We start from the raw sequence: 15,041 nt of genomic DNA, 5'->3' as shown, positions 1-15,041 counted from the left end.
CAGCCTGACCTTGAATGCCTCCAGGGATGGGGCATCCACAACTTCCTTGGGCAACCTGTTCCAGTGCGTCACCAGTGTCACCACCCTCTGAGCGAAAAACTTCCTCCTAATATTCAACCTAAACCTCCTCTGTCTCAGTTCAAAACCATTCTCTCTTGTCCTGTCACGATCCACTCTTGTAAACAATCATTTCCCCTCTGGTTTATATGCTCCCTTCAAGTACTGGAAGGCCACAATGAGGTCTCCCTGAAGCCTTCTCTTCTCCAAGCTAAATTCCCCTAAACAGGTGATCACAAAGTTTTTATTCTGTTCCCACATGTCTGATCAAATCATTCAAGTAGTATGTTTTCACATTCACAGTGAAGGTTGTATTGCACAGCAGTTCATAATGGTATATCTTCAAAAACCTATAACTCAAATTACATGTTAAAGCTCCATACTAATGAAAAGCTTCCAAGATCATCAATGACTTTAAGAAAACATCAAGAAATGAGTAGTATAAAAAGTTTCAATATGGCTCTGGTATGAAACAAGTGGTATTGCATTCTAGATGAGTCAGCACCTGTCATGGAGGTCAGACAGTTGGGTGTCTCCCTACTCCTGCTTCTTTTTTTTTATTTTTTAGATTGAATAAACTAAAAACAGGCATTTAAACCTGAAACATCAAACAGATCATAACTTTCTGTCTAGTGCTATACATTGGCATTCATCCTCTTACACCCAGATAAAAGATTTTTGGTACAAATGCAGCTGCTTTTATACCAAAAAGAACAAATTCTGCAAGGATGAGAAAAAGCAGCAAAATGAAGAAAAAATGCAGCAGGGGAAGGAGGAAGAGTGGTGGGAAAAAACTGTTCACAGACTCTTTTCTGATGGTAGTCCTGTTCTATCTCTAGTTTATTTTGCTTTGAGAGAACCAGTTCCTTTCGGGAAGGCCTGGAATGATGGATATATTTAAAACAAATACACGATTTATTTACACACATGGCTCTGCAGATAGACAGGACAGGACTGCTGAAAATCTGTTACAAATTCAAAATCCATTCAAAAGTAGGACTAAGATCAGCTTTGCTTCTTCAACCCTAAATCATTATTAGTGAGTACAGTTCATCAGACAAAGACATCTGAATGAATACATTCCCATTTGTCTTACTAAGTCATTTTTTTTTCTTTTTCTTCAGTTTTTTTTTTTCTTTTCCAGTTATCAAGAAGTGTAGAATTGATGTGGAGAAATACCTATTTTCAGAAAGACTAAGAAGAATCAGATGACTCTAAACACGTTGCAAAAATATCTCAGCTTCGGCTTACAATATTTTCCAGCTATTTACTACTGGAAATTTACTTCTCTTCTGCATCATTCTTCCAACAAGAAGAAAAATCATATACATCTACTGCATAAAGGCAGAAAATGTATTCAGTTTGGTTTATACCATCTGAACATACTCTTCAGTACCTGGCAGGCCTTGGCAGTTATGTCAGATGGTGTGTCTTGGGAAAATGCTGGCCTCAGTGCAGCTCCAACCTGGAAAGAGGAGAAAATCCAGTGTAAAACGATAGTGACACCACTCTTCATCTAACCTTGCTTAAGGTTCATGAATACATACAAAACACGCAAGATAAGACTGTTAGTGTTTATAGTTATAACCCAAAATTACCCTTGCTATCTAGCAAATATTTGCAACAGTATTGTCTAAATGACAAAAAAACTGTTTTACTCCTGCTTGTCTTCCTATAGTCTTTTCAAGCCCCAGCTACCTTTGCATACGTGGCATTCTCTTTTTGTTGTTAATGAACATCCTTTTACACATGAAACTACTATGAATTCAATTTATGCTGAAGCTGCATAGACGATGATTTTTTGAACTCCAACAGAATAATAAGGCAAAATCAGGTGTTCTCTAAATGACAGACAAAAAACAATTAGTCAGTTGTTTTAAGACAGTGTTTTTCTGGAATAGAAAGAGGCAAGTCAAAAAAAACAGTAGCAATAGTTAAAGCACTACAGAAGGAAGGAGAATGAGGATAGGATGAAAATCTGTCTTGAAGAAGTGTTTGAATTCTGAAAACACAGAAAAGAAATCAGAGGAAAAACATAACTTGAGGGGGGAAATAGGCAAGGAATGGTGGCAGCGTAGAGAACTGTGGTAGGCACAGAAGAATAGCAAAACTTGACAAGATTAGAGGAAAAGTGCAATCTTAGGAGTGAGTTAGCTATGTCACTCCAGGGGGAAGGGAGAAAAAGCCCTTAACTTCACCTCTCTTTTTAATGTATTTCCAACAGGTAACAGAATTAGAAAGCCCATATCACCCTTCTAATTCTCATATCAAGTGTCCTTACTCAAAAGGATGTTTCTGTATGAGGAACGAAATAAATATTTTGTAAGATGCTCACAGATTCTTCCAAGGACCAGTGCACTATCCTAGACTATTCTTAAGTTAAAATGCAGTCTAGAAACCACATGCATTTAAAGACTTAACAGATTGCTCAACGTGCATCAGCGAAACATAACTGGTATGCCCTAGGACTTCCAAAGGAACAGGAAATCAATCACAGTGTGAGTATTGCTACTAAAAAACCTACAATGCTGTGAAAGCAGTTATTTAAGCAGAAAAAATGGCAAGTTTCATAACACAGAATCGTAATCACTGAATGGCATTCCCCTCAAGTACTGGAAGGCCACAATGAGGTCTCCCCAGAACCTTCTCTTCTCCAAGCTAAATAAGCTGAGTCCCCTCAACCTTTCTTCATAGAAAGATTTGTTGGCATGGGAAAGATCCTTTGTCCCTCTCAAATAGGGCACCTGGCCAAATGAAAACTCGTTCTTGCAGGCATTCATCTTATGATAAATGTAAATACTGAAGTCAGTGGGATAAATCACATATGCAATTGTTTGCAAGGCTGAGATCTTATCGAATCAGTCAAATGAAAGAACTAGCAAAACTGATCATAGATGTAAATCAGTAAGAGGCAACCAAGAAAAGAAGAAGCCCACCCTTCAAGGCACACTATCTCTTAAGCTTTGATCATTCTCACACTCAAGTCTAAGGCAAGAGATCAATCTTAAGTATGTTATATATCTATAACAGTCAAATCTGCAGTACTGATATTTCAGTATAATATGGAAAATGTTATGATATATAGTTAGAACTTTGAAGACAAAAGACAGAAGAGTTAAGCTATGCAACAAAATAATGCAATAATTTCCCAAAATAAATCATCAGCTGCTCACCTCCCATTCCCATACTTTTGTCATTTTTGTTCAAACCTAAGTGTACTCATTAGTTCCCAAGAAAACAGATTTATTAGACTATTCTAGAATTTAATCAGTGTTATTTTCAAATTCTTCATTCTACAAATGAAATACCAATTTTGCAAAAAAAAAATAAAAATCAAGTTTAATTTGTAGTATTTGGCTTTCAAGAATCAATAGCTACCGATTTTTTTTTTTTCCATTTTGTCAGCTAATAAATTACGATAAATAGGAAGAGATACACAAATTTTGAAGAGGTAAATAAAGCTGCCTCTTTAGTACATTTTCAAACAAAAAACCTCTTCACAGGTCTTTTGAAGTTACAAAATGTTCTCAAAACTAATTCTGGCATATTGGCATAAATATACAGTTTCATGAAGTTATAAAGAAGGTCTCACATTAGCCTGGTATTGCTCCAGTATCACATGGCCTGGAAACTCTGGCTCAGGAACTGATGCAAATTTCTTGATAATGTCTTCAAGAGCTTGAAGACCCGCCATTCGTAACTGGTTGCTGTGATCAGTTGCAGCCATGAATGCCATTCGAATAAGGTCAGAGAGATGCAGTACTAAGAAGTCATCTTAAAATAGAACAAAAGAAGAACTATTTAATAACTTAAATTATAGTTGATGAGACATTTGTAATATTTTCCTAACAGAGATGTACAGATTTCACACATTCCTTTCCAAAGGTACACATTTAGGAAATGGAAGAAATACAAGAAAGAATGTAACCTATTTTTCTTCCCACCTCCTTTAAAGTGACATAAAAACATTTATTCTCAAGACAGTATTAAAAACTAAGCACAAATTTGAAACAAAGTAAAATATTAGACAAAAAAAATGCATTGGATAGAATATTTTAAATGTGGCTGAGTAGCTTGTAAGAGGTAGGAACATTCAGTAAAACGGATTTCACAATTCCCTTCTGCCCTATATATACAGAAAATCAAGGCAGTTCTTGAATCCTATGCTTATAGTGACCTCTACTGACAGAAGAAAGCCTCATCAAATTTAACACTTAACAACTCAGTATGCCTTTCTACTTCTGCACCCAAGGGCTGCATCCAAGGCCATCAGCAAGCAGCCACCAACACAAAGAGAAAAGCACCAGACGATTCAGTAACACTGTGAAAGGATATTTCTTCTATTTGTACTTCTTTCTTTACTTTCAATTTGAAATTACCAGATGTTGTGCAATAAGAAAATAAATTATTTAAAAACATTAATATCCAGGGCAATTAAAAAAAAAAAAAATCAGGATTACTGCTCTAGATCTTTTCAAGTTCGAAGACAGAAAATAGTTCGTGTTGTAGGTGAAATTTTCAGAGACATGCAAGCAGTAAAGACTGTCATTAATTCTTCAGATCACCACAGATATAGTAATGAACATTAGATCATTTATAAGTTGAATTTATGGGTAGAGATTTGGCGAGTTTTTCTTTTATGATGATACCAAACAAACCAAGTTCACATTCAATAAATGTAGAGATGTATATTCTCAGGATTATTATATGTGATCCCCTGCAGGATCCTATGAAAAAGCAGCTCTTTCATGATTTTCCTCTACAACGCAACATCATTTCCAAAATCAGCTTCCCAAAGCTCTTCCTCCTCACTCTTCAAACACTGACCCCAGCCTCTAATCAAGTAAAAATCAACATTCTCAACAAAACCAATGCACGGTTCTGGAACCAGATACATAATATCCATATCAGAAAGAAGCCTGTAACAGCACAAGTGCTAAAATCCACAGACCCTATGCATTCTAGAATCCTTATATATGATATTCAGCCTACGTGCACATAAGCTCCTCATGAATGCTATGCTGCACAGCTGAAGGCAATCACTATGCACCAGAACCAATACACATGGATGATCAAAGGACAGAAACTTCCCACTACTAGTTTGAAACTGCCTTGTGAAAAACGTGTTATGTCATTCCCAGCCTCTCAGTTATGATTCTCCAAGTTATACACATCTTGAATACATGATATTTACCGGTCTCGCGGATATCAAAAGAAAGAATTCTATAAAGCAGCTGGGTTCATCCCTCACACATCCCTCACTCTGCTACAGCAATATTAGCTGGCCTTATCTTTTTTCTCTCCTAGCACTCCTTTGCTGTGGAAATGCTAAAATAAGAAGAATTGTATATCACCACTATCATTAGGCTAGACTCAGATAAACTATTCGCAGCTTATATTTGACCAGATGTTTACTCCTTCTATTTCAAACTAAAAGAAAGAGTTTGCAAGCCCTTTTCTTCTCCCACTCCCAAGCAGATCAGTCTGTTAAAGTTATATTCTCCAACAAACATCATTTCGTGTTCATGGCATGGTAACTATAACAGTTACATAACTACAGCTTTGGCCTTTTTCTATTTCCTCTGTTTTTAACTGTTTGAATGAAAGGAAGTTCACTTTCAAAGGGCTTACATTTTTATCTTGACTGTGTAATTTTAAGCCGCAAAGAAGTACCAACAATAAAAAAGAACCAAAATTAAACGTGCACATTCTATAATTACTTTTTGGGTTTTTAAGTCTGGCTGAGCGAGCCAGTGCCAGATCAAAGTGTGCCTTGTTTGCATTCTCACACAGCATGATCACTCGGCACAGGCAGTCGGCCGCAAATACACGAGTTGCCCAGCGAGGTGCTACAGAAGGCTTGGTTTTATCCTCTTCGCCCAGGGTAGTAAACATTGTATCATCGTCCATCTCATCCTTCTTCTCGGATTCTTCATCCTTACCTCCTCCCAAGGGAGCTGCAGTGCTCATGTCTACAATAAAGAACAATTTTAAGAAAATCCTTATGATAAAAACTACAAATGACTAAGAACATACTCAAGCCCTTCAAGATTCTAAATGCACCCTCTTAGCGAGTACGGTGGTGATGGATTGATGGTTGGACTTAGATGTCTTTTCCACCATAATGATTCTATCATTCTAAGTGCCAAGATATTCAAACAAGAGAAAGGCTATGGTAAATCAAACATGGATGAAGAAAACTCAAAACAGGAACATTTTGAGAAACTGATCAGGAAAGCTTGAGTACGTGATTTGTAAATCTCTACTTAAAAAGAAAACTAGATTTTGTTCATATACCACTTAGTGGTATCAAAGAGTGCAAAACGAAGTTGCCACCTTATTAAAATATAACTGAAATAAATTTATCTAAATATCATCACAGATTATTTCACCTACTAAAAACATGAAGAGGAGATCAGACATTCATATCAAAAATTCTAAAATCCATCCCACATAAAATAAGGAAAGAACATTCCATGTTCAAATTCAGGAAGTGAAGTCTTTCCCACAGAATAGATAAATGGTAAATATATTGCATAAAGAAGCAACTGGTAGCATTACTCATCAGTAAACATAAAGGTGACAACAATTAGAAGAGTTTCAGGATGAACTCACAATATGCCAATAAATAAGCATAAATGCAAGGCAAATTAGCAGAATTTGCGTCACAACTATCCTTCAAGCTGAAAAAGAAGTATAAGGTCTCAGAGGACAAGATTTGCAAACAAATCAGCAAGGCTGAACAACACACAAAAAAGTTTCATCACCATGGTAACCCATCTTCACAGAAGCTCAAAAGGAATAAAGGAAAGCGCAGAGCATGTACAGCACTATTCCTTCCCTATGGGTCTGACGTACAAACACTAAAAAGCATTCATCTGCTTTCACAATTGGCAGCAACTTTTTTTAATCTTAAAAGAAATCTTACTTTTAAAAACATAACATAACATTGATGATTTCATCTGAGTACTTTTAATGAATAATAGTCAAAACTCCACATACAGTAGAAGCTAGATCTTAACTGGGACAAAGGAAAAGCTCAAAATAAATATTGTCAGAAGATGCTAATAATAAGGACACACCATCTCTTACGTGCACGCTATACAACACTTACCACTGGAAGCTGCAAGGACATCCTTACAAAGCATGAGCCAGTGAGAAAGGTTTTCTACTGCCAGAGATGAAAGCATGTGTCCCAGAGTATCATGGATATCTGAGCACAACTTCCGATCCGTTTCTCGATCCAGCATACCAAAGAGGACACCTTCAAGGCCTGTCTCTGTTATATTAACGCCCTGATGCCGGGAATGACCATCTCGCCGAGAACCAGCTCCAGGTGTGAAAGTATTAATATCTGTGAAATGATATTTATAACATCATTTTCTGAAATCAGTAGCTCCATTTTACAATTTGGAGTAACTAATGAGAAATGGACACTGAATTCATGTAAGTACACTTTGGGAAATGACACGCCACAATGTTACTGAATTTCTTCCTAATTAACATTAGAAAGCTTTTACAGCAATCTTTTTTTTATTATTTTTTTTCTTCCAAGGCAAATAGCACCTGAGTATTACTTCAAAAATAATTATCTATTTCTCTTCAAGGTGCACATTCCATCAATTTCTAAAAACTCCTAATAATATTTGATTCTGAAGAGTCTTTCTAGAGACATACCTAATTAGCAGGATTTAATACTAATTAATCTCACAATTCTACATTCTTTGAAAAACACTGTGTTGATCAAAACTGTTGAACTTCCTATTTTCAGAATAAACTGGTGCATGTAAGCATTGAGCCAATCAGCAGAGTTCAAAGGCTAGTAGACGTGCTGCTAAGAGAATTTAACACACTTAGATAGCTGTATGCTGTTTGGTGGAGATAAGTCAATTTTCAACAGAGGAAGATCTAAAATACTTAAACTATAAGACATTTCCACTGTATATATACTGTATTTCCTATTTGATTTCTATTAGTCAGTAGGGCAGAAAAGGTTAAGTCCAAATTTCACAGGAAGCGAAATGACAAATGAAATTCAAGAGGTAAGCAGATGTGAGGAGAAATGTTATTCGAGTGTGTAGGGATGGCTATAGAGTGGATTTTTTTTTCTTCCTGAAGGAAAATCACACACATGCATGAATGCATGCACTCAACTGTCCCAAAAAGACCACATGAAAGAAGTACTTACTGATGCCACTATTTTCTTTGTCTCCAGCATTTTTTGCTAAGCTCATGGCATATTCACATACTTCTGCTGCTTCTCTCTGAGCAAGCTGTCGTAAACATGCAACTGCAGCCCGGCGAAGCAGCAAGTGGGAGCTGCACAAGTGAACCTAAATCAGAACCATTGCAAGTGAGTGAACTGCACCTCCATACGAATAAGTGCTGCTAAGGACTGCCAGTATTCTACTTTCCAATTATATGCCCCTGTGTAAGCCTCCAGGTATTAAACTCTTTACAAGATCTTGGAAGTTCACAGGTAAGCACTTACTGAAAGCAGAAATTTGAAAATAAAGCTGGCGTATACAGAGCTGACAGTTGTTACCTGTCAAAAGCTTTAATATTAGAACTACTGCGTCAGTATGATTTTAGACAAATTATACTTTCCAGTCTGTTACACTCTTGAACACTGCTCCACATCATATTCTGCTATAGCTATAAATCACTTTAAAAGCAACCACACAACTACCTTAAAATCTTCCATTTCAAGCATGCACCAGAATTTATAGCATGTGTTTTTATATGTTTCTGTCAAGATGACAGCTTCAGGTCTCTTTGCTAACCAATACCAGGCTTCCATTTCCTTTTGAATCACCTCAAGTACAAGCAAATATTTTTCTTAGGAAGAATTGTGCATGGTAACTATTTCCTTGGGAGGTAGTAGCTGCATAGAGAACTGTATGTTTTTCCACAGTGGAAGAGATGATGAGTGCTCTTTAAGAAACTGACTATTTACCCTGGGGAAATTGTTTTTAATAAACTGAATACACATTTGCTTTCTGAGTACTAGGTTATTATGTGGATGGAAACTGCAACCCTAAATGAAAGGGTTGTATAGTGTATAAAGCACTTCAACAGTAGATCTTTATTCTGTTTGTGAATACACAAGACTTAGATACTGGAAAAATAAATCCACTTTCATACAATCCTCTAAATATTGCACTAAAGCATTCCTTGTTTTTCGTTACAAAACAAACAACCAGTGGTTATGATGCCAATACAGGAAAGCAGAAAGCAGCTCCATGGTTTAATTTTGATACCTGGCATTAATTGCATAAAAGAACAAGTAAGAATGCAATGAAAAGTTTGTTAATGGGGAAAGGTAATGCAGACTCTGCCTACCTAGCTGAGTTCACAGTAAAAAGAAGTGAATAAGACAATTCAAAGGAAAACTTACCAAGCTGCATATGACTTGGAAGTAAGGAATATGAAAAAAAGTGAAGGAAAATAGCTTTTGTTTAATAAAGGATCATTAGGAAACATGAAACGGATAGCAGAAAGCCTAAGAAAAGTTTTTAGTACTGGTCATGCCAGCAGTAATTTCATTTTCTGCACTATTACCCACTAGTGCTTACAGAGTGCCTAACTACAACTATTTGTCACACTGTGCACAGTATTTATGCAATAGGGCCCAGATATTTCTGGATATGTTGCATCACTGACATGCAAAATTCTGTGCAAGAACAGGTGCTGCATAGCAGCATTTCAGCATGTGGGGGAAAGTAAAAGCACGTATGCAGCGAAATACATGTAACAATGCAAGGATGTCTTGGGGAAAGTCGGGGGGGAGACTACGAAAAAGTTCCAATATTGACATAAGGTAATACAGAAACACTAGTTGCACAGTGAATTCTAAGAACAACTTCTCAAAAACACAGACTTCAGAACAAAACAGACTTCAGGGAGAAGTTTTCCAAACTTCACAGCATTAGACTGCTAAAAAACCCTTAATATAATTTAAAAAATTAAATAATAGTAATAAAGAAAGAAAACACACATCTTTCTCTTACAGTTGCATTTTGTAAGTTTTGGGTTCCAGTATCTGTTTCCTAGTTTAGGCCAGGATTTGCTGACAAAACAGTACCACAGGGAGAAAGCAATGCTAATCACAACAGCAGCACAAGAATTTGAGCATCAGCATCTACTATGCTGACAGTGGTATAAAGCAAATCCAAGACCTCCCACCTTTCCCAGATTCATTTTCTTTCCTCTGTGCATGCAGTTCCTTCAGCTGGAAGGAACGAGGCATTTCAGTAGTTTTTATTGAGTGATACCATATATATTCTTGCTAGCGTGCTACCAGAGTGAATCCAGCCTTATGACATTGATTTGGGCAGCATTCTGAAAAGCATCTAAAACAGCTTGGGGACAGATATCCCTTTAATGCACTCCAATGTTCTGCAGATGTCACCTCTTTGTTATGAATGGGTACCCTTGGCATCTTACTAAATGCCTCTCCTGTACCCCTCGCTAGGCACACATACAGAACTTGGAAAAACAGAAGGAATGCTTTTTTTACTCACACAAAGACTGGGAACCAGACTGGATAGGTTGACGTGCCGTGGTGCAAACATATGGAGCTGCTGAAGGCAGGATATGGCCGCTGCCTGAACGAGAGAATCTGAATGGTCCTGTGTGATTGCACATCCCACCAAACAGGACGAACGGATTGTTGAAATGGTAGCTCCATTACCTGGTGATATAATGTGACATCCTTAACACAGCAAGATTTTTGTATGAGAGCAGCAGATTTTAAATCTTCAACAAACATTTTAATGCAGAAGTTGACAGAATTCACATGCAGCTTCTCTGACTTCCTACTGAAAAACAGTACAACTTGAAAGAATCACTACGGCGTGTTTCAGTATCTCAGTATTTCAGCTCAGTTAAGCAACGCTCAGTCCAAATGAAGTTTTGGATCAACTGTCTTCAAATAGAAATATTTTCAAAATATCTCCCCAGGACATAAAACCAGTAAGGGTAATTGAATTTCATCTGTGAATATCTTTTCCATTTTATGATATATGGGCAATATTTCATGCAGAGAACCATTTCCTAAAGTGTTAGGCAACGCTTAAGCTAGCATAAATGCTAGCTAATTTTGGTAAGCTCCATTGGATGAGTCATGTTGCTCTAACAGAACACACAATTTAAAGAACAGAATCTGAAAAATAATGCTGTAATTAAACCATATGATGTTTAAAAGAAGTTTCTGGATTACAGAAAAATGCCTGCAAAAGACTTTCAGTAAAAGGATGATGCTTATTAAAAAGTGTCACAACATTCCAAATCAAATAAAGAGCAAGCAGATACTCAGGTTAAATCAAATCACCTAGAACATTTCTATTATGGGAAAGTTAAGTCCAATTTTCCAGAATTTGAAAAACCAGTGCAAAATATTCCTAAAAAAATCCCACTAGGACTCAGACCATGTTTTTTTGCCATCTCAGCCACAGAACTTCAGATACAGAGTTAGGTCTGTAAATAAGTCTTAATCATAATGGTAAAGTACCATGATACAAAACATCATGGATGAGTGGAAATTAGTTACTGTTCACAATGCCAAGAACTATGTCCAATTTAAGATCTTGTCATCAGTCAAAAATAAAGCTGCCAATGTGCTGAAGAAGTAGAGGAGAAATGTTGCCTCTTGCCCGACACAAAACGTTTCTGGCAAGGGTGCTTCCATCTTTTACAGACAATACAAAATTGCTATAAGACAGAACATCATACATCTCTGGAGCACCTTTATACAAATTTCAAACTGATGGAAAAAAATAACAAAATGCCATAAGAAAACATCACCACATATATTCAAAGTCAGAACTGAAGTTCTGTGCAGGACACTATAATTGTTAAATCTCTTCCCCACACCCTTCAACTACAACAGACAAAATTTGTCCTCCGTTTAAGATTGTGATTAATTATAGAAGTTAATGTTTTATTCCTCTTCAGATTCACACTGACCTTGCAGCTCAGGCCCAACTGTAGTTATTATAGCTCCAAGACATCGGCCTAAGCATTGATGCACTTCTGTATGTGACGGTGGAACAGTTAAGAGCAGAGTAAGAACTAGAGAAAGTGTTGGCTCCACATATCCACGGTACATTGGTCCACTAGAATCAACTATCAAGGCAAGTGAATGGAGAGACCAGGTCTATTAGAAAAAAAAAAAGATTTTTGAATAATATATTTAGGAAAGTTACAGAAACTTACATGTAGACTGAACTTAGTTTTGCACATCCTTGCTTACACATCTACTTATCTTCTCTGATTCCAGAAGGGTTTGAAAGATCACAACCTCAAGCAATCACCTGGGAGTTGAAATATTTCTAGCATGCTGCTTGGCTGCCAACACTTTTGCAGATAACAGAGATGAAGATGACAAGGAATTTGAGCAAACACTTAAAAAAAACCCAAAAACCAAAAACAAACAAACAAAAAAACAAAGTCCCCTTTAACCCTCCTCCCCCCCCCCAAAAAGTGAAAAGAATGTAGATTCAGAAGCAGTTGTCAAAGCATTTTGTAGGAAGTATCTTTGACATTTTAAAAAACTGATTTACATCACAAGCTAAAAGGTTCACGTGCATTTTTACGAACTACGGAAAAGCAATTATTCTAGCATTCTAGATTTCTTTCATTGCTAAAGAAAATGAAAGATTCATCACTTCGCCTTTTAACATTTAACTTCATTCAATACAGATGTATTGCTCCATATGCTCTTTTTACAGCAGCATCCACAAACAAGGAGTTACAGGACAGTAAAGATAGGAAAAAAATACTGCTACCCTCACATTTCTTTTGGAAGAGTTAAGAGATAGCACGTTATCCCAATTTCCAAATACTTTCAGCTCAGGAAATGTTCTGTACCACACATTATTCATACATGATCTGTAACCCCAAAGGCAGTGCTCTCAGCAGCATATCTATTTCCCCTCTTACCCTACCAGCAACTTTTAGCAGTCAAATGGTCTTCTTGGGAGGCCTTCCACATGTTATTAATACACAGTAGATAAACAGAAACTCAACTGCAGAAGTCTCCCCACTTCCTTACTAGTTCTCCTAATATTCTCTTTTTGTCCTAAACGCAAACAAATTTCAGTTTATCTGCAACAGATTTCAAATTTTGTTATTATAGTATAACCTTCCCAAGAAGATGTACTGCTATACTTTGTTCACTGCTTCACACAAGTCAAAATTGCTTGACAAAGAAAATGACTTCATTAGCTAAGTCTCCAACAGCTGACCATACAGTGACCGTTAGACACTTACTAAAGCCTTAGTATAGACAGCTAAGGTAACACTAGCAGATTTGGGCCTATTCCTAACCAACTGTCATTATAAAGCAAAATCTGCTGGTTTAACATTCCTTAGCAAATGCTATGTCCATACAGCTTGGCTTATATCACAATCTCTATTAAAAAGTACTTAAGCAGCTGATTTAACTTCTGTTTTAAAACACTCAAAATTCATTCTGTGATGATTGTGTATGTTGTTTTTTTTGTTTTGTTTTGTTTTTTTTTTACCTGGACTTCAGGAGAAGTTCCATCTTGTGCCAAAGCCAAGAGAATACTGACACTGGTCTTCAGATGCTGCCCAGAACCTATCCCACCAACATAGCGATGGAGGCAACCCAGAGCCAAAGAATGGCCTGTTCTTGATACAACATCTCGAGCAGATTTTAACCTATAAACGTTCAAATAAATCATGTAACTCAATTAATTATTTGGAAAAAAAAATAAATCCTTCAAATACCCTAACTATTCAAATGACTCTACTTCTAACAGCATTTTGCCATCTACCTTACAGACCTTGAGAAGCCTTACTTAATCTGTACTTAATCTATAATGCTACTAAACTGGATTACATATAAAGCAAATCAACAACATTTTATTTTAATAATAACTTTTTCTTCCCTCTTCATAGTGAGAAGAAAAGAGAGAAAAAGAAAAGGATATCCTAGAAGAAATTTTTTTTTGTCTGTATGTGAGAGACAAGTATGCCATTAGCGAACAACAGGAGCAACAAAGTAAATACAAATCTCAGATGTACAAAATGGCACAACAGCATTAATACTGGCAGCTATTACCATCTAGAATACTACATAAGACACCAATGATAGAAATATAAAAGAAGACTGTAAAGATGATACTTTACATGATGAAATAATGGGGAAATTTTGAATACTCAGAGGTAGAGACTGAACACACGCAGTGCTGTATGTGCATTTGGACTGTGCATTCACAGACTAGTTTCCATTTAAGCTGAAAACTGGGAAATATGTTGTTTTACTATACCTAGCAGATATCTGTCTAAAGAGCTGAGATTAATGACAAAATATGGAAAAAATACAGGCCAGTAAATAAGTTAAATTGATATGTAAAGAAGATGTTTTCATGAAACAGAACCACTGTAATACAATTCACGTTATAGTCATACGTAGTGTAAGCTGAGTTTATCTATCTAAAGCAGTTTAGTCATCAAAAGAAGCAACTCATCAAAAACTCTTCATTTCTATCATTTTTAATTCCAAGTAATTTAACAAGTGATCTTTTATTCCTGGAAGAATCATAAGAAATGTATCAACATTTGAAGACACTGTTTGAAGACCTGGTAGGCCTGCATAGTCATAGTAATAAAGCATGAAAAGAAACAGTAATCAATATGTTATTAGTAGAAGATTTTCCAACATACATTAAATTACATTTTATTTCTTTTTCTGAATCAAAGTCAACTTACTTATCAAAACTGTACTGAGCCATTCGAGCGATGAAAGTGGCTTCTCCAACTACTTGAGCCATTCTACCAAGAGCTTCTCCTGCTGCACACCTCAGAATAGGGTTAGGGTTATCAAGTGCACCCATTACCAGTGTTAGAGCAGATTTGCGAACTTCTTCTGGTCCTAATGTGCTTTTGTTCTCAGCTAACCCCTACATGAACAAATATGAAGGAATATTCCAAGTATGTGGATGAAGGGAACAGCA

The 15,041-nt window shown here is 36.5% G+C and overlaps 1 protein-coding gene across 1 annotated transcript in view; it reads right to left on the bottom strand.

The window, feature by feature from the left end:
- Positions 1-1,399: 1,399 nt before the first annotated feature.
- LOC100542574 (HEAT repeat-containing protein 5B) overlaps positions 1,400-15,041 on the bottom strand; it is a 31,028-nt gene continuing 17,386 nt past the window's right edge. Inside the window, exons 17-25 of the mRNA XM_010706957.2 lie at positions 14,797-14,987; positions 13,584-13,743; positions 12,025-12,214; positions 10,581-10,750; positions 8,246-8,390; positions 7,172-7,411; positions 5,778-6,029; positions 3,650-3,831; positions 1,400-1,522 (exon numbers count right to left, since the gene is read on the bottom strand). Coding sequence (XP_010705259.1) covers positions 1,415-1,522; positions 3,650-3,831; positions 5,778-6,029; positions 7,172-7,411; positions 8,246-8,390; positions 10,581-10,750; positions 12,025-12,214; positions 13,584-13,743; positions 14,797-14,987 — 1,638 coding nt within the window. The 3' untranslated portion in view covers positions 1,400-1,414. The remainder of the gene's footprint in view (positions 1,523-3,649; positions 3,832-5,777; positions 6,030-7,171; positions 7,412-8,245; positions 8,391-10,580; positions 10,751-12,024; positions 12,215-13,583; positions 13,744-14,796; positions 14,988-15,041) is intronic.

Source organism: Meleagris gallopavo, chromosome 2 (assembly GCF_000146605.3).
Source record: "Meleagris gallopavo isolate NT-WF06-2002-E0010 breed Aviagen turkey brand Nicholas breeding stock chromosome 2, Turkey_5.1, whole genome shotgun sequence".
Classification (NCBI taxonomy): Eukaryota; Metazoa; Chordata; class Aves; order Galliformes; family Phasianidae; genus Meleagris; species Meleagris gallopavo.
The sequence above is the reverse complement of the archived record's forward strand: the minus strand, read 5'-3'. Positions and strand labels throughout refer to the sequence as shown.